The sequence below is a fragment of the Petromyzon marinus genome, chromosome 40 (genome assembly GCF_048934315.1).
Source record: "Petromyzon marinus isolate PM22_M1 ecotype Great Lakes invasive population chromosome 40, UKy_Petmar_22M1.pri1.0, whole genome shotgun sequence".
Lineage (NCBI taxonomy): Eukaryota > Metazoa > Chordata > Hyperoartia > Petromyzontiformes > Petromyzontidae > Petromyzon > Petromyzon marinus.
In genome coordinates this window covers 6,098,715-6,121,609 of record NC_133706.1, presented here as the reverse complement: position 1 = coordinate 6,121,609, position 22,895 = coordinate 6,098,715, and the positions used below count along the sequence as shown (strand labels likewise).

Below are 22,895 nucleotides of genomic sequence, written 5' to 3'. Positions count from 1 at the left end.
TGACCCTGCACCACCACCACCACCACACCTCATGATCCTGCACAACCACCACACCTCATGGCCCTGCCCAACCACCACCACCACTCATGACCCTGCACCAGCACCACCACTCATGGTACCGCCCACCAACCTCAACCCCCTCGTGCACAAAATTGGAACCACCACCACCCCCACGACGTCGACGGCGCCTTCAGTGCACGTGACCCGAGTTGCTCACTCGCTCGAGTGGCGCTGATAGCGGCTGCGGCGTCTCTGTGGTTGTAGAAGCACGTCTGCGTGTACACAAGCACGTCTGTGTACACAAGCACGGCTGCGTGTACAAGCACGTCTGCGTACACAAGCACGTCTGCGTGTACAAGCACGTCTGTGTGTACGAGCACGTCTGCGTTTTGTCCTCACGCCCACCAAGAAAGCCGCGTCCTGAACCTGGAGACAATGCCCGAACATCGGGCAGAATCTTTCGCCACCGCCGACGAGGAGACGCGGCGCAATGGAGGAGGCCACGGGTCTCCCTCGACAGGCGAGGACATTGCTGCTGCTGCTGCTGCTTGCGTGTGATGGTGATGGTGGTGATGATGGTGGTGGTGGTGATGGTGGTGGTGGTGATGGTGGTGGTGGTGATGATGGTGGTGGTGATGGTGGTGGTGGTGATGATGTTGATGGGAGCGGTGCTGGTGGTGATGTGGAAGTGGCTGCTTGTACGTCCAAGGGGGTGCCGCTGGTGGTTGTAGCTTGTAAAATGTGATGGTTGTTGTTGTTGGTGGTGGTCGTGGAAATAGTTTGTTGATGGTGGTGGTGGTAGAGGCTTGGGGAGGTAATGGTCGTGGTGGCGATGGCGCTCGTTGTTGTTGATAGTCGTGGTGTGGTAAACATCTCGCCGTCGCGTGTTATTAGGCATGATGTCCGACGTTTCGTGTCCACTTCGTGAAGAAGCGCCCAGCATTTCGATCACCGCCAGCATCATCACCATCACGCGCGGCCGGCGCGGCTGGAAAGCCCCACGGAGTAGCGGGCACGGTGGCGACTTTTCGGGGTGATGAAGATGTTGATGGTGGTGGTGGAAGCGATGATGATAACGATGTTGATCATGTTGGTGGTGGCTGTGGCCATGGAGGGTCGCAGTTGTTGGTCGTGAGAGTGTTGAAGGGCAGTGCCGGATTAAGCTAGCGCGGGGGCCTGTAGCATACGTTATAAAGAGGCCTAAAAAAACTAATTAAAACACATTTTCAACTTGCATAGTAAAGTAATTGTATTTTTTCATTTGCTATGCAGCCAGATAATACGACAAATCTGTAACATTAAACACCCAGTCGTTCATAAAAGGCGGTATAGTACTATAGTAATAGAGCAAGTGCAGAATCACTGGACCGGAATTGATAGCTTTGAAAGCGTTTAGCGCGGGGCCCTTGAAAGTGCAGGGCCCGTAACTCCTGCATGTGTAGTAGCTACTTTTGCTCCTGCATGTGTAGTAGCTACTGTTGCTCCTGCATGTGTAGTGGCTACTTTTGCTCCTGCATGTGTAGTAGCTATTTTATCTCCCGCATGTGTAGTAGCTACTTTAGCTCCCGCATGTGTAGTAGCTACTTTAGCTCCTGCATGTGTAGCAGCTACTTTAGCTCCTGCATGTGTAGTAGCTACTTTTGCTCCTGCATGTGTAGTAGCTACTTTTGCTCCTGCATGTGTAGCAGCTACTTTTGCTCCTGCATGTGTAGTAGCTACTTTAGCTCCTGCATGTGTAGCAGCTACTTTTGCTCCTGCATGTGTAGTAGCTACTTTTGCTCCTGCATGTGTAGCAGCTACTTTAGCTCCTGCATGTGTAGTAGCTACTTTTGCTCCTGCATGTGTAGTAGCTACTTTAGCTCCTGCATGTGTAGTAGCTACTTTTGCTCCTGCATGTGTAGTAGCCACTTTTGCTCCTGCATGTGTAGTAGCTACTTTTGCTCCTGCACGTGTAGTAGCTACTTTTGCTCCTGCACGTGTAGTAGCTACTTTTGCTCCTGCATGTGTAGTAGCTACTTTTGCTCCTGCATGTGTAGTAGCTACTTTTGCTCCTGCATGTGTAGTAGCTACTTTTGCTCCTGCATGTGTAGTAGCTACTTTTGCTCCTGCATGTGTAGTAGCTACTTTTGCTCCTGCATGTGTAGTAGCTACTTTTGCTCCTGCATGTGTAGTAGCTACTTTAGCTCCTGCATGTGTAGTAGCTACTTTAGCTCCTGCATGTGTAGTAGCTACTTTAGCTCCTGCATGTGTAGTGGCTACTTTTGCTCCTGCATGTGTAGTAGCTACTTTAGCTCCTGCATGTGTAGTAGCTACTTTAGCTCCTGCATGTGTAGTAGCTACTTTTGCTCCTGCATGTGTAGTAGCTACTTTTGCTCCTGCATGTGTAGTAGCTACTTTTGCTCCTGCATGTGTAGTAGCTACTTTTGCTCCTGCATGTGTAGCAGCTACTTTTTCTCCTGCATGTGTAGTAGCTACTTTTGCTCCTGCATGTGTAGTAGCTATTTTGCTCCTGCATGTGTAGTAGCTACTTTAGCTCCTGCATGTGTAGTAGCTACTTTAGCTTCTGCATGTGTAGTAGCTACTTTAGCTCCTGCATGTGTAGTAGCTATTTTAGCTCCTGCATGTGTAGTAGCTACTTTAGCTCCTGCATGTGTAGTAGCTACTTTTGCTCCTGCATGTGTAGTAGCTACTTTTGCTCCTGCATGTGTAGTAGCTACTTTTGCTCCTGCATGTGTAGTAGCTACTTTTGCTCCTGCATGTGTAGTAGCTACTTTTGCTCCTGCATGTGTAGTAGCTACTTTTGCTCCTACGATAATCTGGCACTGGTGAAAGGGGGTGGTGGGTTTACTACCCGCAGTGATGGCGAGGGTGACTTCCACTGTCAGTTGTGGTGTTGCTTATGGAGGTGGTGTTAATAATGGTGGTGTGGTCGTGCTCTCGACCTGGACAAATTCCCATCGGTGAGCTCCTCCGGCAGGCAAGGCTGCGTTGGGCCGGGTCACGTAGCCCGCATGCCCAAAGCAGCTTCTTCTGTTTGGCCGCATAGAGGGGAGCTAAATGGGCACGACACGGGCTGGAGAAGAGATGAAGCTGATGCGCTACGGGCAGGAGGATGTGGAGCTGAGTGGACTTGCCAACTACTGGTACCGGTGGTGTCAAGATCGGCCCCTCTGGAGGAGTCTCTTGAAGGATGCTGCTGCTGCTGCTGGGCAGTTGGAGGCAGTCGCCCTCCAGCAACAACGGGGGGCAGAAGAGCGACGCTCACAACAACGAGCGGAGCGCCGGGCGGATCAAGTACAGCAAGTTGGCACCGTAGGGGGTACAGCTGGTGGTGCATCTACCGTTAATCGCAGCGAGCCTTCGACACTTCACGTGGCTTCAAAGTGCACCTAGCCTGGCACAGGCGCCGTGGTGAATATCCCCGTCACTTTGTGGCGAATGGCGCTGGTTGTTGGTTAATTGGCCGTGCGTTGGTGCTGGCCACCCACCCTTCGTGTGCCGTGCCGGCCTTCATAGGTGCTCGCTAACAGCGCTAGCCCCAACAGTCTGTCACAGACTATTGGTGATAGCAGTGATAGTAGTGATTGGTAATGGTGAAGGTGGTGGCGTCTCGTTGGTTGTCGTTGTCTTGTTAAAGATGATGATGATGGTGGTGATGTTGCTGAGTGTGGGAGAGTGGGAAGGTCGTGGTTATTAATGATGTTGATGGTGGTATTGATTGTAATGGTGTTCGTAATGGCGGTTGTGGTATTCATGGTGTTTTTAATTACTGTATGGTGGTATTTGATGGTGCTGCTGGTGTGACCCCGTAGTATGATGATGGTGGTGGTGATAATAATGCGGATAGTGGTGTTTATTGGTCATGGTGTTGAAGGTAGTGCTGATGATGATGGTGTTGGTATTGATCATGGTGGTAATGACAGTGGTTATATCGATACTGATGAATTAATTGATGATGGTGGTGGTGATGTTGATGGCACCGAGTGATCGTGTTGGTGGTGGTACTACTGATGGTGATAATGGCTGTGATATTGATGGCAATAATGGTCAAAATATTGATGAGGGTGATGATGTTGGTGGCATAGATTGTGATTGATGATGATGATGATGAAGAAAATTATGGTGATGGTGGTATTTGTATCGTTTGTTGTAAATCACTGACCCCCCCCGCCCCCCCCCCGCCCCCCCGCTCCCCGACTTGACATCTGGGAAAAAAAAAAACTTCACAGCTCATTGGATTCCTCCAGTCTAAATGAAAAGATTCTGATTCTCAGTGGTAGCATTAACTGGTGGTGGTTATCGATGGTAATGATAGTGGAGGTACGTTTGACAGTGTGAGCATGATTATTATGGCCGCCGCTGGTGCTATCCTTGCGGTGTGCGCGTTCCACAGAAGCGGGAGTCGCTCCACCACCCCTGCACACGTCCACCAGCAGCCCAGAGAACGACCCGCAGGAAGGCCGTCCGTGCGGGAAGGCAGAGCCCCGTGTCACGAGCCCGAGCCCCCGTCGGATCGCTGACATACCGCTGACCGCTACGGTCCCGGCAAAGACCGATGACTTGAAGATGACGTTGACAGTAAAGTTGAAGAAGCGGAAGATAATACCGGCGAAGGAGGTTGAAAGTCCTGAGAGCAATGGCACTACAGAGACCTCGGGCTCAAGCTTCCAGAGCATCACCATAGACGAGGCTGAGAGTCCGAGCCCAACGCCCAAGCAGGTGGTGCCTAGCACTGGCTGGGGGTTCTTATCCAGGTAATAGAGATATCAACGTATACCTATTGTCCATCCGCTGCTGGATGAGGGCCTCCCCACGCCGTGTTGATCTCGTGGGGCTTGTCTGTGGTGGATGGGCAGGACCGTGGGGTGTGCGGGTTGTCGAAGGAGGGCTGCGTAGATGTGGGTGGCACGTAGTGCAGGTATATATTATTTCGCACACAAACTCGATATGAGTTTAACACGTAGGTTTTTTTGGGTTGGATCACATAAATATAAAAATATGTCGTTAAACCCGCCACCACCCGACACAGCCAATTAGTAAGGGTTGTCACGTAAATCTGGCTGTCGCCTGATGAAGCTAGTTGTAATTACTGGCGAAACGTCGTACTCAGATTCTAAATGTTGTGGCTTGGCTCTCCAACACACCGGTGTGCCGTACTAGTAATGAATTGGCATGTTCTGTTTATGTGACAGCCCTTAATAATTGGCTGTCAGGTGGTGGTGGGTTTAACGACATATTTAGGCGATCTAACCCAAAACACCTGTATTATGGATCAATATGAGTTGCTGTGAAGTGCAAGGGGTAGTGTAATCTTATGAGCAGAACTTGGTTCGAAAGTTCCACGTGTAAATACAAATATTATTTTAGTCCATCAGCCTATTGGCTGCCCGGACAATATTATACAGCAGCACTTGCTTTAGCAAGAAAACACGGGTCGCTTTTGACCACCTTGGTCTCCTCAGCGGAGTCGGCCTTGTTCAACGAAGGCTGCTGGGTTACCAGATATTACGTGCAAGAGCACTCAATCTAAACTATGGGGCCCTGAGGAAGTTGAACTTGATGAAGGACCCTGTGACGTCAACTGATTTCCGAAGTGTCCCAGGTAAAATCCGCGGCTCCTTTATCAGCAGGAGCTTGAGGAGTCCACTCACCGGGCCCGCATGGTGACAGGCGAGTCACGGTGGGGCTACCGTGGGAACGCTCGCCAAGCCGACGTCTATCCCAGTGGTGGTGGTAACACAGCATTGAAGGAAACTGCAGTTTTTCAGCTCCTACATCTTTTCCACTGTACAAACGGAGCCGCGCCGGGTGCTGTGGCAAGCCGGCCTGGCGCGGGTTCAGGAGGCACCAGGTTGTTTTCCACTGCAGTAACCGCGAGGCGTGCCACCGACGTTGCACGCAATGAGCGAGTGGAGATTGCGTGATTGATGACGTGGTGGGATGCCGTGCGCTTCCTGACTGATGTTACGCATCCACGAGACCCATGCCCCCTGAGCCAGATTAAGATAGCCTCTTGTGAGTGCCAGTGGTAGCACGGTTTGGGTCCGGCTTGGCACGGCAAAAAGCCATCAGGAAAGGTATTGTGGGGGCTCCCACGCTGGTTTTGCTTAGATGTGCCAATGGAAAAGATGTATTGAAGACCACCCCATGTCACCCAACTCGTGCTTTTTTGCAGCGGTCTGTTCTCAACAAAACAGAGCGATGACGCTCATGACACAAGCAGCCGAGTTGGAGCCTGGCCCTGGAAGATCCTCAAGAGCACCTTCGGGCACAAGGATTCCACTGCCGGCGGTCGCCAGGTGAAAACGTAAAACCTCTTGTGCCGGGCAAAGTTCGGATCTGTGCTGTTATTCGTATCGATAGAATAGTGATCGCCTTGGCAAGCTGTTGGATATGTTGGGCAATACATACTCGTTGATGGGATTCTACCGTGGTCGAAAGGTTAGCACACTAGACTTGCAATCTAGGTTCTTCCATCTTCTGGGTTCGTTCGGTAAAGTCACGTAGAATGGAGATAAAATAATAAAAATAATAATAAAATTCTCACGACGTTTCGGCCACAACACAAGTAGCCTTCCTGAGGAGTAGCCTGAGGAAGGCTACTTGTGTTGTGGCCGAAACGTCGTGAGAATTTTATTCTGTTATTTTTATTATTTTATCTCCATTCTACGTGACTTTACCGAAAGAACCCAGAAGATGAATCCCTGCAGTCACGAAAGCTTTAAATCGAGGTTCTTCCAATTCGTTCACCCGGTGCAGCAGTTAAAGGAATGGCCAAGTTGCTTAAATCCTGTTTGTCCACCCAGCATTAAAAGTGGGTACACCTCGGTTAATCGGCAGGTCGTGTGTGGTGCAGTAAAGTGTGGGTACACCCACCTATTGCAAGGCTTCTAGCCAGCGTGGCAGAGTAGGACAAACTACCCCTTAGAGCTTCTTATAGTGGAGGCCCTTCCGCCAGCAGTGGCGTGACTAAGCAATTTCAGGGCTGCACCTTTATCTTTTACACTAGATGGTATAATCCTTTGTGGTACAGGAGTTGCGAGAGTGTTTTCGCCAGGCATTTGCGAACTACTGGCGTCACCTGGTATAAATAACCGTATTGAATTGGACCTTCACGTATCATTACACTGGTGTAAGCTGCAAGGTGACCAGAAGATGAAAGAAAAGCAATGGTTTCTCTAATCTGTGTGGGTCTTTTGAGTGTTATCCCCCCATACGTGTTGGTTTTCTCCAGGTTCTTCAATTTCATCCCACATGAAGCCCAAACACTTATTACTGACCAAACATCCCAATGAGGGACCCTCCAAAATATAGTCTTGAAGCTCAGGGAGGTTTTTTCTATCTAATTAAAAGACATTGTGTTATTGCGGTTGTAGGGCTTCATTGCCAGCAGTAGGCACAGCGAAAATTTATATGGTTGTACTGTACTATACTCTCGTGTCTATGCTCCCCACCATCTCTGCAAACAGACGGCATGGCGCTGTATGATCAACACAACGTATGGGTAATCGGTCGACCGATCACTCTTCATCCGTAATTTCTCCCGACGCTGCCTTGCAATCTCTCGTCCGTGTTGTCTCTTGTGGCGGGGAACGAAACCCCCCACCGTTGTTATTGTCACCATTGCTCGCCGTGCGCGCGTGTGAAGAGCGAGCAAGCCGGGCCAGCGGTCGACCATGTGCCCGAGTTGACCTGGCCGAGGCTGTGGCGGAGCAGAGTGGACCTCTGCACGGCTGAGTTCACCTCTGCGGCGACCACCGTGATCGTCCTTGAGCAGCGGCCAAAGTACGGCCCTTGTCTTTTTGTTGTTGTTGTTGTTGTTGTTCTTCGTTCTCCAGATTGTTGCGTTGTGAGTGTAATCAGTCCGGTAATTCACGGTGGCTGCATGTGGATCGGTTGACTGCGCTGGTTGTGATGGTGTTGATGGACCAGTTCAACATACATACATGCGCTTGATATTTGTAATGGGCGTGATAATATGCATAAGGGATTTTGCAGATTTTCTCCATTATTTTGGAATCTCCAAAAAACATGTATCATGTGACGAATTTTTTGACGATATGTGACGTCACTTATAAAGAATATGAAATGTTAAATTCAGTGTATAAATAATGAAATGCACTTAAATGTACATACCAAAATACGTAACAAAATTTGCAATCCGGCCTTAAAAACCGATATCTAAAAATATGTAATCTGAAACTCATCCTGAATATGCATAAATCATGTTATCCGCTCTGTCGATATTGACCTCTGCTTTACGCACTGATTATGTAAATAAGGATTTTGACTTCCCATTATCGGGACGGTGGCGATATAGTCAACTCTCGATCATCTGGAGTGATTGGGGGGGAGGGGTGCCCGGGTAAAACAAAAACAGATAAATGCAAAACACACGTAGCATTAGGGTAGTAAAGCATATGAATTGTTCACCTATGTAGAATGGGGGTGAAGATGTAGAATGTCAGCTTGCTTTTATTGCCCTTCGGAGTAATCGCTTTTTTGGACTTGTCAGCGTGTGTTTGTGCTCACGTGGGTACTCCGTCACGTAGGTAGCCGAGGCCCGGCAAATAATAGAACCAGCGTCCGTAGAGACACAGACGTCCCGAGAGCACGCCGAATCGGGGGGACCGTCCTGGACCCCTGTGTGCTTTGGGGGACCCCTCGCTTTGACTTCACGGTGTCTGATGGTATACTTCCTGTTTAGTTTGAAGGCATGAGGGGTGGACCCACACAGTGTGATTTGCCCTGGGCCCAGCACGCCCCTTTGGATGGCCCTGCGTAGAGAAATGGATATTTTAATTGCAAGCACTGTGAATAAGCAACCCGGATTATCCACCCATGGGTGTTATGTATGTTGAACTTTTTTGCATGGTATGTAGTTAACCGTGCTAATTGAGAGGTGCGGGGGAAGGACAATATACTAAACACAAAAAGCAATAAAAAAAATCACGACGTTTCGATCAAAACACAAGCAATCGTCATCACCTGATGACGATTGCTTGTGTTGTGTTGTCATCACCTGATGACGATTGCTTGTGTTGTGTGTGGAGAAACGCCGGCCTCTCTTTCCTGCAATGTGCAAGTCATGTGCGTGTAAACGTGCGAGCGGCTACAAACGCTTATTGCGTTTGTGTGATTTCCAGTAGGGTCGCTGCGAAATGGAGATACGCCGGTGTATCGTAGAAGATCCGCCACGATAGTCGTACTTTCCGTTTTGCAAATAATGTGGCCATCATGATTACCGTGGCTCATGTTATATTTTAAACATTTAAATTTCCTTACAAGTTATTCACGGCATATTAAACGCAATAATTACATTTCCTGAATAGCTGTTGCCACTTAAGTTAGCGCCTTACAAAGCAGTTGTCTGGAGTAATTGACGTCTCCACTATTATATCACATCATCATTGTTTTAGGTCTTGTTAATTATTTCATTAGTTTTTGTTTGACTGGCAGCATGTGCATTGTGAGAATTACAGATTCTAAATCTGTACTACTCACAAGACTTATGGCAGGCTTGTGTTGACTGAACTGCAGTTGGGAAAACGTTTAAGTACCATAATCTTTATTTGCACTGGGAGCACAGAAAAGTGTAAATGCTACACGACAAAAAATGGGAACTACAATTACAAAGTTATGGAAAACTGATATGGTGAAAATTGTTATATAATGAACATTTATATTGCACTGTATCAAGAAAAAAATATATCGCGGCAACCTTATTTATCACGTGATAATTGAATTGCTTACGCCCGATGTTTTGTGCCACTTAATGTCGGAGTGTAAATAATAATTTATCTGCTTGTATGCACGTGCTGGGTCCCGCAGAAATCTGCCTCCGAAGCCCCTTGCTGAGCAGCAAAGGCACAGAGTGCAGTACGAGGCCATGCTTCGCGAAATACAGAAGCAAGGTACAAGAACGGGCATCTTCACTCGCGCTGCGATTACGACAGGAGGCAAACGGTTCTTCTCGGAGGCATTGTGTGTCCTCATTGCAGGACCAGTTCAGGGGTGGGATGACCCAGCATATCCATTTTCTAAACGCACAGCCCCATTATTTACATAAAGACCAAATTTAGCCGATTCACAGCTTGTAACGTGTGCATTGCTTTCAGGAATTACAGTTGCGAATGCTCTGCTATAAAGAAATATGCAAATATGAATATACATGTCAAAGATTAAAGGCACACTTAAATCATCATAGTGGGTCAAAGGTATATTGTGCTCAAATGAGAATTGAAGCAGTGCTCATCACCTGTGTACAGCCCTGAGCCAGCGGTGGGAATTCTCCATTCCTATGATGGTGGTTGGGGGGGGGGGGAGTCACCTCATAGGACATCCACTGTCAACTTCCGTACAGTGGTACTCATTTTATGGACCCCAGAGGGATGATGGACTAAATCGGGGGGTTGGCCACCAAAATAACAAGAAGGGCCATTTTCTTTGAATTGGGTGCAAAAAAAAAAAAACCCCCAACTCTATTTCAATGGCCGCGATTCAATGTGAATGACGTCACGAAGCGGTCCTTAAAAAGAGAGCCGCGTGCGGATCCGGAGACAGCAGGTTGGCCGCCCCTGGGCTAAGTCAACCCCCAACCAAGATGTGAACTCGCAACCTTTCCGATTGCGAGCCGACGCCCTCAACCCCCCCCCCCAGCCACCTGGCCAGATCCGGTTACCGTGCAGCACGCCCCAAAACTAGGACTGCCTTGGTATGACATTTCCGCACAGCTAACAAAAAGTCAACATTTCTTTGGACACTGGTCAATTCTTCAGCGTAGAGAGTGCGAATTTTGTTTTAGATAATGAGGTGTACCCCAGATCCCACCACCTCCACCGATTCACACGGGATACAATATGTCTAGCCACGTTATTTCGAGGAGAGTAACCTAAACTGTAAGCTTTTTTATTTTACCATTGGTAAGGCCCACTGAGCTCTATAGTTTTCTTTCAGAAGCGACCTGGCCACAAATGAATGCTCATCTATAAGCAGCCAAACACTATATTGTATTGTTTTATATATATTTTATTATTTTATAGTTTCCCTTCAACGTGACTTTACTGAAAGAGCTAAGAATATGAATTACTGCAGTCACGAAGCTTTAAATCAAAATTCAGCCAAACACTCTTTAAACGCTTGTTCATTCTGAATGTGGAGGGAAAAACCAGAGGACCCGGAGAAAAATCCTCGCGACCACGGGGAGAGAGAAACGCGCAAACTCCAAATATACAGCAGCAGGCGTCAGGGTCGGGATTGAACCCACGAACTGCTGTATACCAGGCGAGGTAGTTAACATCTCGCCACCGCGGCGCCCCGGACACTGTGCGGGGTGGGGGATGGCCCCCTTGCGTCTCGCCTTGTCCTCCCTCAGAGGAGCGAGCGTGTGAGCGGCGGCGGCGGCTTGAGGAGGAGCGGTGCCGCCGGGAGGAGGTGGCGACGCGGACGACTGCCCTGTGGAGCCGCGGCGTGCTGCCGCGCTGGCAAGAAGTGTGCGTGTACCACCCCACTGCCACCTGTGTTACAGAATTCCTTAACGTTTCACGACATGCGGTTCTTTCATATAAGAGTTCCCGTTGCAGAGCACAGGCCCAGGGAGGGCCAAATTGGCCAAGCGGCCAGCAACAAACATTAAAGTTGTATTAGATAACAGTTAATAGGTACAGTACGTTGAACTGTAAGAACCTTGGCGAGAGTTGGCGGGAGAGAATTCCAAAGTGGGGAGCAGCGAGAGGGTAGAAGCAGGAAGAGAAGGTGCTTTGTCCTGCGGGTTTGGTGGTTGAACGTCGTGCTGATGAACGCTGTGTTTATGAGACTAAACAGTCTGCTAGTAGAGGGACAAGGCGGAGACTTGCCACCAGTGAGTGAGTGAGTGAATTGATAAGTGCTGGTTCATCGGTGAACATAATTGCGTTATGTGGAACTCTACGAAATACAGCAAGGTAGGAAACTGGGTGCTCCTCCACCCCAGATTTGACAACGGTGTTCCAGCTTTGTCTTTGGAGGTATTTGTTTGCAGTTCGTCATCACAAGTGTTGAGTTATCAGTACGGAAGGTGAAGAAAAAGAACCCTCTCACTGGTGAAACCAGTGGGGGGGGGGGGGCGTGGGGTGGCACGTGCCCCCCCCAATGATCCGATCGCAAACAGATTCTGTCCACGCTTAAAGACTTAAGTTTGTCTACAAAAACTAGTGGTGCTCGGATTACGTTCAAAGTTGCAGCTCGAGAGACGTGCGCGGTAATGTCACGGCGTGGTAAAGAAAGTCGCCCCGGCAACCCGACGGCGTGGGGAGGCCCTCCTCGCCCAGCCGTGTGGATTGACCGATGATAAAAGGGCCGGTGAGTCTGTAGCGCACCGTCACAATAATTGCGAAAATCTTGGTCGTTGCGCGAGGCAATGTGGTGGTGTTTGCTGAACAGGTGCAAGAGCCGCAAGGTGCGCAGCTTGTGGTGGGAGGGCATTCCTCCGAGTGTGCGTGGTTGGGTGTGGCAGCACAGCATTGGCAACCAACTCAACATTACACCTGGTGGGTGGATAGGTATATTGGGTGGGTCGGTTGATATTGATCAAAATTTTTTTTTTTACCAGGTAAGGCCCACTGAGCCCATATAGAGCTCTGTCAAGCTAGCTGGCAACAAATGATAGCAAAATGAAGTGGCTTATCACGTGGACATTGATAGCAACCAAATACTCAAAACGCATGTTTCTAAATGTGGAGGGGAAAAACCGGAGGACCCGGTTAAAAAATCAACGCATCAACAGGGAGAACATGCAAACTCCCAAATATTCAGCAGGTCGGGATCGAACCCACATCCTGTATATCAGGCGAGGTAGTTAACATTTCGCCACCGCAATACATTGGGTGGGAGGGTTGGATATATCGGGTGGCTTGGGCACTGTGTGGGCGGCTGGGTGGGTGGATGTTTGGCCCGCTGCATTTCTCCAGCACCTCTCGGATGGAGTGGCCCCAATGGGAGCTGTTAAGTGGGGGGCCACCGTAACAGTGATCCGCCACCAAGGAGCGTGAACTCGGGTTGGCGCTGGACCCACCAGAGCACCCCTCCCCCACCGAGCGCTGGCACTGGTTTTGGGGGGCCCTCTGTTTATTAAATTGTTTTCCTTTCACAGTTTTAACCATCACCCGTGCCCAATGCCAAACTCCACGATTGTTCACCTTGGTCATTTGAGTTTTAGTTTTTAAATGTTACGTACAAATTGTGCAGCCAAGTCAAAATAAAACTTTTGAAAAAGTTTTCATTTTGGCTTTAACTACTGCGCCTTGGGACTGTTATTAAGTCTGTTTTTTTTTGGGGGGGGGGGCTACATTTCTGAGGCCCTGGGCTACAGCCCTGAAAGTCCCTGCATGAATCCGACCCTGGCTGTGTGTGAATGTTTTTTTCCTTCTCAAGAACTGTACGAAATTTTCCTCGCCCGGTGGAAGGAGCTTGAAGACTCGTGCGGGGACTGCTGCTGCTATATGGATGGTAGCGTGTCGCACGCTCAACACTCTGCCCGATCTCAGCGGAGCTTCAGGCTGTGCTTTGCAGTCTATTCGACGTCTTTTTTTCCCACATTTAAATGCGACTTATTCAGCTTCGTCGTAATCATGGGCACGTTCGATTGAATGATGAAAGCCTCCAAAAGCCATCGCCATCTCTCAAGCTCTCGCTTTGCAACTATCCCGTCTGGTTCCTGCACACGAGCCGATTTCAATTGCTCAATCTCCGCGGTGAATGTACCCTCAGGCACCTTTCGCTCATTTGGCTGTAACTCCATTGTTAGTCTCAACCACCGGCCATCGTTGCTTTATAACAGTGTTCTTCACTCATTTTCAGAGGGGGCCACTTTCACCGATAAGACATTCTCTGTGCGAAGGCCGCCACACATTTGAAACCATTGGGGGTTTGACAGCAGCACGGTGATGATGATGGGTGTTTTCACATTTGTGTATTGTCGGCGGCTGTACATCACGTGCTACACTGAAGGCCGTCAGGGGCCGCTAGTCGCCTGCGGGCCTTGCAATGAACACTTTGTAACAACGTTTTCCTGCCCAATTCCACTTTTATTAACAGTCAATATAACGTCCTTAAGTTGATGTATGGTCTCTAATCCGTGTGCTCCCCTTTCCTGTCTCTGTGTAATTCCAATCGTGTGTATCATATCTCCCTACTTGGCGCATTTGTATCAAACACAAGTTGTGAAGAATCTCAAGGTACTGAACCAGCGGCTCTACGGGTTGTGGGTTCAACTCCCTCGAGCCAGGTGTCTGCAATGGAGCTGATCGTGTAGAAGTCTTGCACCAACACACATGAGCCTGTAGGATGAAACCCTAAGCATAACTGGCAGCAATCTCACGACTCGCTACTACTACAAATCGCTTGGCCTTTGGGGCGTGACCACTTCCTTCGCCAATATTTCTCCCATTGCAGTTTGTCCAAATTAGCCTCTCTGCTTTTTCTGTGCATCGCTGTGTCTTTCAACCGAGCGAGCTTCCATCCCGTCCAGTGATCGATGTTTGACGTCCAACCCAAACCCTCTTCTTACCCCTTGCACCTTCCAGTGTTCCCTGCGTCACAATCCTCTGCAGCCGGTCACCATACTGGCCACGTGTTCGAAAATCTGTTAGTTTCTTGTACCTGACATTCGAGTTTATATTTATACGTAATTAATGTACGGCGTCATGGGATGCAATTAGCATTACCGACGCTATGCGAAATGAAAGTATTATGTAAGCTTATGTTGAACAGAGGACTCAAGCGACAAGGATATTCTCATTTGAAAGAGTTACCTTGAAAGTTATGACTTGGCAGCCTGAAGTTTTGGGAATTCTCCAGATGGCTTTCATTTCAGAGGCATTAATGCTCTTTCTCAAAAGTTACAAGGAAAAAAAATCCATAATGTTTTTATGGTTATATCGCATAAATATATAAATGTCGTTAAACCCGCCACCACCCGACACAGCCAAATTAGTATTCGTTGCTCGTACAGCACACCGGTTGTGTGTTGGAGAGCCAAGCCACAACATTTACAATCTGAGTACGACGTTTCGCCAGTAATTACAACTAGCTTCATCAGGCGACAGCCAGATTTACGTGACAAACCTTACTAATTGGCTGTGTCGGGTGGTGGCGGGTTTAACGACACATTTACGCGATGTAACCCAAAAAACCCGTATTATGGATGATATTGGTCGCGAAAAAGCCTCCCTGTCAAACTTGAGGGGAAAAAATATATAAAAAAAACATTGCTCCAACATTGTCCAAATTAGCGCTCTGCTCCGTAACTGATTGTGACAGAACATTGGCAGAGTGTTTATAGATTTTTTTAATTTACATTTTTTATTGTCATGAAAGGACCCAGAATTCAAAGTAGATTTCAAAAAGAGTGGAAAAAACTGCAGGTAACCCGTAACAAACTTTACGTAATTCACCCTAAAAATTGGGGATTGATCGAGGGCACATCCGGACTCACCGCCCTACCGCGGTAGGGGTAGCGCGGGAGAGTTAACGATCGGGAGCAGTGTATTTAAGGGGAGAGGGGGGAGGGAAGCCAAACAGAACCAGGAATAAAATAACAAACGCGATGTCCAAGTTTTTCACTCTTGTTTTCTCCCAGGAGCAGCGAATTACCGTGTGTTAACGCGGAGTGGGTGGAGCCTCCAGAGTCCATCATCCCTTCTCCCCAGCCCCCATTCTCGCGGCCAGTCACAGCCATACCGTCTATTTTTTTTTAAAACACTTTTTTTTTAAATGTTTAAAAAGATCTCCACTGATAAGAATTCCTTTCTCCCTCCCGGTTGCCATCAGGACTGGGTGCGTCGGTGGCACCTGGAAACCCCCAATTGGAAGCCATGACCCTGGACATTTTGAGCACATTTCCTGACCTCCACATCTTTCAGAAGGTGCGCTGCCAGTGCTCGTAGCGATGTGCCCCCCCCCCCCCCCGCAGCCTGGTTTTGCTCTCCGCCAAGTCGGACAGCCGTTGTCGTATAACGCGCCAAATTTTTTCCTTCCACAGATATCGTCAACGATGGTGTTCTGGTGCGGAGTGACCCCCCTGTTTTTTTAATTGCATTCGCACGAGTTCTGTAGGCGTCGCTCACTTCTCCGGGGTATTGGTGGGGGTGGACAGATAGCCCAGATGAATACACGAGTAACCCGTATTAACGTGTGTTGTTTGAGCTCTAGTGACGGAAGCCCGTTCAGGAAATCAGTAATATATTCCCTTCGAGAGAGAATTGTCCACCCGCAGGTCATGAACGCACAGTCTTAGCCAGAAATTTACAAAATATCCCACAGGTGTCTCCCCTGTATAGCCTTAGCAGACTGTTGGGGAAAGTGCTCTCAGCGAGCATCTATGAAGGCCGTGGGTGGCCAGCACCACACCCGACCACCTTGGTCTCCCTAGTGGCAATATTTTACACACCGCACCAGGTACTCATTTGAGGCTGAGTCGATCTAAATGAGACCCAGGAACGGTTCAGATAATTGTCACTGGTGTTGTCCGTGAGTGAGATTTGAACTCGGGACGACAGGTTCGTAGCGCAGCGTGCTAACCACTCCGCCACCGCCCGCCATACTTATGAATATGTTTTCACACATAATGCCGTTTTCATTGATCCATAATTAACCTGATCGCCTCAGATCGCAGAAGCTCAGCAGGGTTGATCCTAGATAGTCAGTGGATGGGTGCTCATGATGCACAACTGGTTGTTATAGGCTGTGGGACTACGTTATTTGCAGCAGGAGGGACAGTGCAGTAACAGTCATTGTTGTAGTCTACTTTTAAGCTCTCACATCTATTTTCACCAAACCACATGGACCAGCATGGTGAAGTATGCTCAGGTAACCCCCTCGAGCCACCACACATGGCGTGGCAAGGCCCTCATCCAGCAGTGGATTGACAAAGGAACTGTACATGCACAGTATTGTACAGTTTTTTTTCTCTGCAAATGCGATGCGTGGGCCATTGCCACAAAGTGGGTCACCCCGTGACTTGCTTTCTCTTCCGCTTCCTCCCAGAGACTTCTTGACCTCTCGTTAGTCATGACCATAAGTAAACAACAATTTATCAAGATGAGGCTCTATTGGTTGTAGTAACACAACCGTGTTTAGGTCCATTTAAAAATAAAAACCTGTTTGCCTCTTAAGTTCCACCTCACTGTACTTGAGTCCCATTCATTTCGTGTGATTTGCAGACTTGTGTAAATATTGGAATGTTTGAGCCCCATGCTGCCGAGTTGATTCAGAGGCGGTGTTGATGCCCCCTGGTTTCTTTGCTCTGCCCCCCCCACCACCTCACTTGTTGAGCCAGGGAGGACCCTACCATGACTCTCTGCGGAATGTTCTGGGTGCATACGCCACATACAGACCGGACGTCGGCTACGTAGGCCCCCCCCCCCCGCACGGACACTCTCGCACGCCGCCCAGCGGACATCCTGCTTTAGTACAAATTAGGGTTGTCGATTTTACTAAATTCAGCCTTAATATATCATACAGGTTTTTTTGGGTTAGATCGCGTAAATATGTAAATGTGTCCTTAAACCCGCCACCGCTCGATACAGCCAGTTAGTAAGGTTTGTCACGTAAACAGAACGTGCCAATTCGTCACTAGTACAGCACACCGGTGTGTTGGAGAACAAAGCCACAACATTTACAATCTGAGTACAACGTTTCACCAGTAATTGCAACTAGCTTCATCAGGCGACAGCCAGATTTGTGGAGAAATCCTGTTTTGTTCCATAAATAGAGGGGCAGATGTGATGACATGTGAGCACTTTTTGAGTGAAGAGAGGGGTTATTAATGAATGTATATTAATTACAATGGTTATCCATTGCCGGTTGGGTTATTTATATGGTAATCAACCTACATTACGCATGCACATTATGCAAGTCTATTTTGGACCTACTGTCGAATCTGTGCACTAAAATAGCAGTACCTATTATTGTCTGTTCAACGGTAATCCCCATTGAAGTATGGTGACCTGCATAGGCATGCATTTAAACGATGTATTATTTGAGGATTCGCTTCCAAGCAGCATTAAGTCTGTAGCTATCTGAACATTTAAAATTATTTTTAGCCGTTCAACCTGGCGCAGAGGTCAGCAAACCTGCGGCTCTTTAACGACCGCTTCGGGGGAGCTTTGTCTTTTATATGGGTGACAGAGTGGGGAGCACAGGTGGTTCAACTGTCGGGCATCTCAGGTAACCCATAACTCCTGCGTCTGCCCTGTCACCTGCCAGCGAGCATTCGGCACTTCACTTTGTAGCCTCGGTGCACCTAGCCTGGCACAAACGCTGTGGTGATGTCACCGTCACGTAGTGGCGAACGGAAACAGCTGCGCGTGTGTGGCCCAGTGCCGGATTATCCTAGTAGCAAAAGTAGCATATGCTACGGGCCCCGCACTTAGCTCAATTCCAGTTCAGTGATCCTGCACTTGCACTATTACTATAGTACTATACTGCCTTCAACTTTATGAATGACTGTGTGTTTAAGGTTAGCGATATGTCGTATTATCTGGCTGTATAGCAAGTTAAAAATTAGTGTTTTAATATTTGTTATTTTTTTTTATTTTGGGCCGCTTTATAATGTACGCTACAGGCCCCCGCACTAGCTTAATCCGGCACTGGTGTGGCCGCGTCTTGTCAGGCCCCGATGACGTCGTGGCTGGCGGCCATGCTGCTGCTGTACATGGATGCAGTGGAGGCGTTTGTGGTGCTCGCCAATATCCTCAACCAGCCCTGCATGCTGGCCTTCGCGCTGCCTCGCCCGAACCAGGTGCGCAGCACAGCGGCTCCTTCGAGTGGAGGAGGAAGGCCCTTCGTCCAACGGTGACGTGACCAAATCGGCATGGTTGGCTACGTACGGCGCGAAAGAAGTCCAACATTCATAACAGTCATTATCATCGCAATCCATGGGGCAGATAGCTCATAGGTGTCCACCGCACATTTCGCCATTTGCTTCCACTTTCCTCTGTCGTGTGCCAATAAGGTCAAGTAGTGGCCACGTCTTTCTGGCACCAATCTCTTATGTCGCCGTCAAGACTATCTCTGCGAGGTCTTCCGCTTTTTTCCCCGTTCCGTCCATTTTTACCGAACGACACACTTAATATGTTCCTATTATCCATCCTCCAAAGGCGGATGCACCTTTTACCTTTTGTCTACCCGCAGGTGAAAAGGTATCTTGCCACCTTCGATGTATTTTTTGAAGAAAACCTTCCAGGTTTGTTTGCGCATTTCAAGAAAATTGGTCTACTCCCGGACGTTTACCTCGGCGACTGGTGAGCCATCATCTTCCCTTTTTACACTCATCACATTTAGCAACATGCATTGAGATTACTTCGATTATTTTGCTGCGATTAAATTTCCACGTGATAGAAGCCTTCTTTTTGTTGAGCTATCATTTGTGGCCAGGTCGCTTTTGAAAAATAAGTTAATACCTCAGTGGGCTTTACCTGATAAGATAAAACATTTTTTAGTTTTATTTTGTATATTTTTGAGTGATTTGTTTGCCTTTCCTTTCCTTTTGCACTCCTATCGTGTGTTTTTTATTGTTTGCTGTTGTAACCTACTGACCCGCACATACTGGACATCTGTGAAAAAAGAGCTTCATAGCTCATCTGATTCCTCCTGCAGTTGAACTCAAGATTATCATTCTGACGTGACAATTGGCTATATAGTCACTTACTGCCTGACCTTAGCGGGGTGGGAAATGTACAATGCCCCTCGCCAGCATTTATTAACCAAGAGCGGACGAAAATGTTGGACTGTTTCAGTTACGGCTGAGATAATTACTAAGTGGAATCTACAAGGACTCGACTAAAATGCACAGTTTTTTGTCGACTAGATCACGAATATAAGAATACAAATTTAAAGAATGCCGATTAAATTCACAATGCTCAGAATCTAGCCTCTAAAACTAAACTGTACTATCCTATGGTTCTTTCGGTAAAGTCACGTAGATAGAAGAAAAAATAATAACAATTAAATAAGAAAAATTAAAATAAAGTGAATAAAAAATAATAAAAAACATTAGCTATCCCGCCCATCTCTAAGCCTTTATAAACAGCCTTCCTCAGCAGCTTTCCCCTATTTTTTCTCCTGATGGCGATTGCTTGTGTTGCGATCGAAACGTCGTGATATTTTTATTCTTTTTTTATTCACTTCATTTTTATTCTTTTGTTATTTTTTTATATCTACGTGACTTTACCGAAACAACCATATAATATGAATTCCTGCAGTCACGAAAGTTTTAAGTCCAAATTTTAACTATACTAAACATTTTTTGTTATCTCACCAAGTAAGGCCCACTGAGCTATATAGCTCATTTTCAGAAGCGACCTGGCTGTCACAAATGATAGCTCAACGAAGTGGCTTATCATCGCGTGGAAATGTAGAGCAGCCAAATACTCTGAACGTGTGTTGATTCTAAATGTGGAGGGAAAAATCGGAGAAAGCAGAGAGTTATCCACGCGACCATGGGGAGAACGTGCAAACTCCTGCATACCAAGCGAGGGAGTTAACATCACGCCACCATGCGTTTGACCGTGACGTCTGCCAGGACAGAGTCTCGTGATTTTGAAAAATGTATCCATCCGGAGTCGCATCTTATGAACCGAGTGCTGAAAACGTGCTTGTGCTGCTTCCTCTTAGCTCTAGGGTGCAGTATAATGCCTTCAACACTAGGGAGTGAGTCACTTGGCTGGAACGATGTCCGTGTTGGTGTGGCGGCAGGGTGCTCGTCCTGCTGGCGCACGTGCTTCCACTGGAGTGCGCGTGCCGCGCACGAGACGTGTGGTTCCGTGACGGCGAGGAGTTTGCGTTCCGCGCCGCGCTGGGCAGGCTGTCGCTGCTCGCCGACTCCCTGCTGACCCTCGACAAGGAGGGCGCGGCGGCACTCCTGCTCGCGAGGTCGTCTCCCGCTGCCTCGTCCTCCGTTGCCGCCGCTCCCTTTCCAATTCCGGCGACGCAGGAAGAGGCGCTGTTCTCCGCCATCGCCGGCGTCCGCATGGTCAGCCGCCGGCGATCGTGGGCTCAGGTCCTCGCCCTTCAGGGCAGCGGGTGGGGGGGGGAACCCGTGTGACTCGTGACTTTGTGCAGCCTGGGACTTCAATCACACTGCCGTCAACTTTGTCATACAGCCTATGGGCCACATGAGGCCCACAACTTGACTTATCACAGCCTGTGACTTAATTTCATGCGGCTGGTGACCTTCATTTTAGACAACCCGTGACTATCTTTTCAGGAGCTTACGCCTCAATTTCATATGGCCTACGGCCTGGCAGATGTCCTATCGCTTCTAAATGGCCTGCAAATGATATTCATCCATATTCTATGGTTCTTTCGGTAAAGTCAAGTAGATAGAAAAAAAATACAATAGAATAAAAAAATAAAGTTAATAAAAATATCACGACGTTTCGATCGCAGCACAAGCGGCCGCCATCAGGCGCCCATACTTCCGTTGCTGTTGATGCACTTGGGCTGCGCCCACCCCCAAAACTTTATAAACAGCTTGCCTTGAGAAGCTGACTCCTTTGCCTGATGACGACCGCTTGTGTTGCGATCGAAACGTCGTGATATTTTTTATTAACTTTATTTTAATTTTATTGTTATTTTTTCTATCTACGTGACTTTACCGAAAGAACCATAGAATATGAATTCCTGCAGTCACGAAAGTTTTAAATCTATATTTATCCATCCGCGTAAATTAACATGACTGCAACTTTTTGCGTAATTGTGTTAAGGCAGGATTTTTAAAAAAATGTATTCTCTGTGAATTTGTTCAATAAAGACCAAGTAATATCTGTTACTTTCTGCAGAACTCATATTTTGAAAAAGTTGAATTTACTGCCCTCTGTCAATTCACCACTGGATAACCCCCCCGCCAGCCTGCTGTATTGGTCATGGGGGTTGTTTGACCATACTTCACCACACTGGTCAATGCCGATTGGTGATGATGGAGGATCGAGTGGGTTCACATCGGGCTGGAGAGTAATATTTTCTACTTGAAACCTGGGTGTGCAGTCAGGCTATGCACATCGTGACCTGAGTTTTATTTTCATTTTATTTCCTGGCCATGGCTAACATCAGTTGTGAGTGATATCTGAACCAGTTCTCTGGGACCTCCAACCACGTTTAAGGTGAAGTATGGTCAAACATCCCACACATCCGAACCTGCATACAGCAAATTGATTGGTAAAGGGCTCTAAACATGGAACCCCGATCGTACGAGAGAGCGTTGCATTATGATTCATCGTGGAAATATGTGCAAGTCATTGGGTGGCCAGGTCTCGCAAGTACGTAGCGACTTCCAGATTTTGCTGGATGTTCTCTTGATAGTCTGGAAATTTCTATATTTTCTGCATATTTAATATACTTTATTTAATACGCAAGCTAATTTAAAACGCTTGCTAAAAATAAAATCTGCGTATTGTTGTGCAGTTTAACATTCAACATGGTCATTTTACCTTAACATTCACCCCGTTTTAGTCACACCACTCCGACCGTCAATTTTTGGATCGCTCATCTACTTTAATAAAATACCTCGTGCCTCCTTCCCATATTCGTCTGAGTATGAAAACAAATTAACGGTTCAGTATTATTTTTTTGACACAACCCCTATGAAAAGCACATTGTCAGCACCATTTGATTCAGTACGAGCAAACTCTGGACTGTTGTCGACATACGGCGTCTCGTCAGCAGTTGGGCTTACTTTGAACCAATGCTGGTGAACTGCCCGATTTGTACATGGTGGTCCAGATGTATTGTGACCTCCCCTCCCTCCCCCATTCAATTCTCTAAAACGTAATATTTTTAAAGGTTTATTTAAAAAAATGTTTTTATACACAATTGAAAACAATGTTAGGGATTAATTAATTGTGGGATCACGACATCGG

At 47.7% G+C, this 22,895-nt stretch overlaps 1 protein-coding gene across 1 annotated transcript; it reads left to right on the top strand.

Annotated features, from left to right (window-relative positions):
* Positions 1–155: 155 nt before the first annotated feature.
* On the top strand, positions 156–21,806 carry LOC116950777 (TBC1 domain family member 14-like). The gene is made up of 13 exons (XM_032968836.2): positions 156–520; positions 4,394–4,754; positions 6,176–6,299; positions 7,649–7,785; positions 9,832–9,914; positions 11,375–11,492; positions 12,421–12,527; positions 13,411–13,485; positions 15,808–15,902; positions 17,315–17,386; positions 18,650–18,778; positions 19,171–19,280; positions 20,734–21,806. Exons 1-13 carry the CDS (start codon positions 436–438, stop codon positions 21,080–21,082), a joined length of 1,845 nt encoding a protein of 614 aa, XP_032824727.1. The 5' UTR covers positions 156–435; the 3' UTR covers positions 21,083–21,806.
* Positions 21,807–22,895: the final 1,089 nt, after the last annotated feature.

Coding starts and splice junctions, on each gene's coding strand:
- LOC116950777 (XM_032968836.2), top strand. CDS start 436: ATGCCCGAACATCGGGCAGAATCTTTCGCCACCGCCGACGAGGAGACG. Junction 6,300..7,648: donor CCACTGCCGGCGGTCGCCAG/GTGAAAACGTAA, acceptor GCGCGTGTGAAG/AGCGAGCAAGCCGGGCCAGC. Junction 15,903..17,314: donor ACCTCCACATCTTTCAGAAG/GTGCGCTGCCAG, acceptor TTGTTGAGCCAG/GGAGGACCCTACCATGACTC.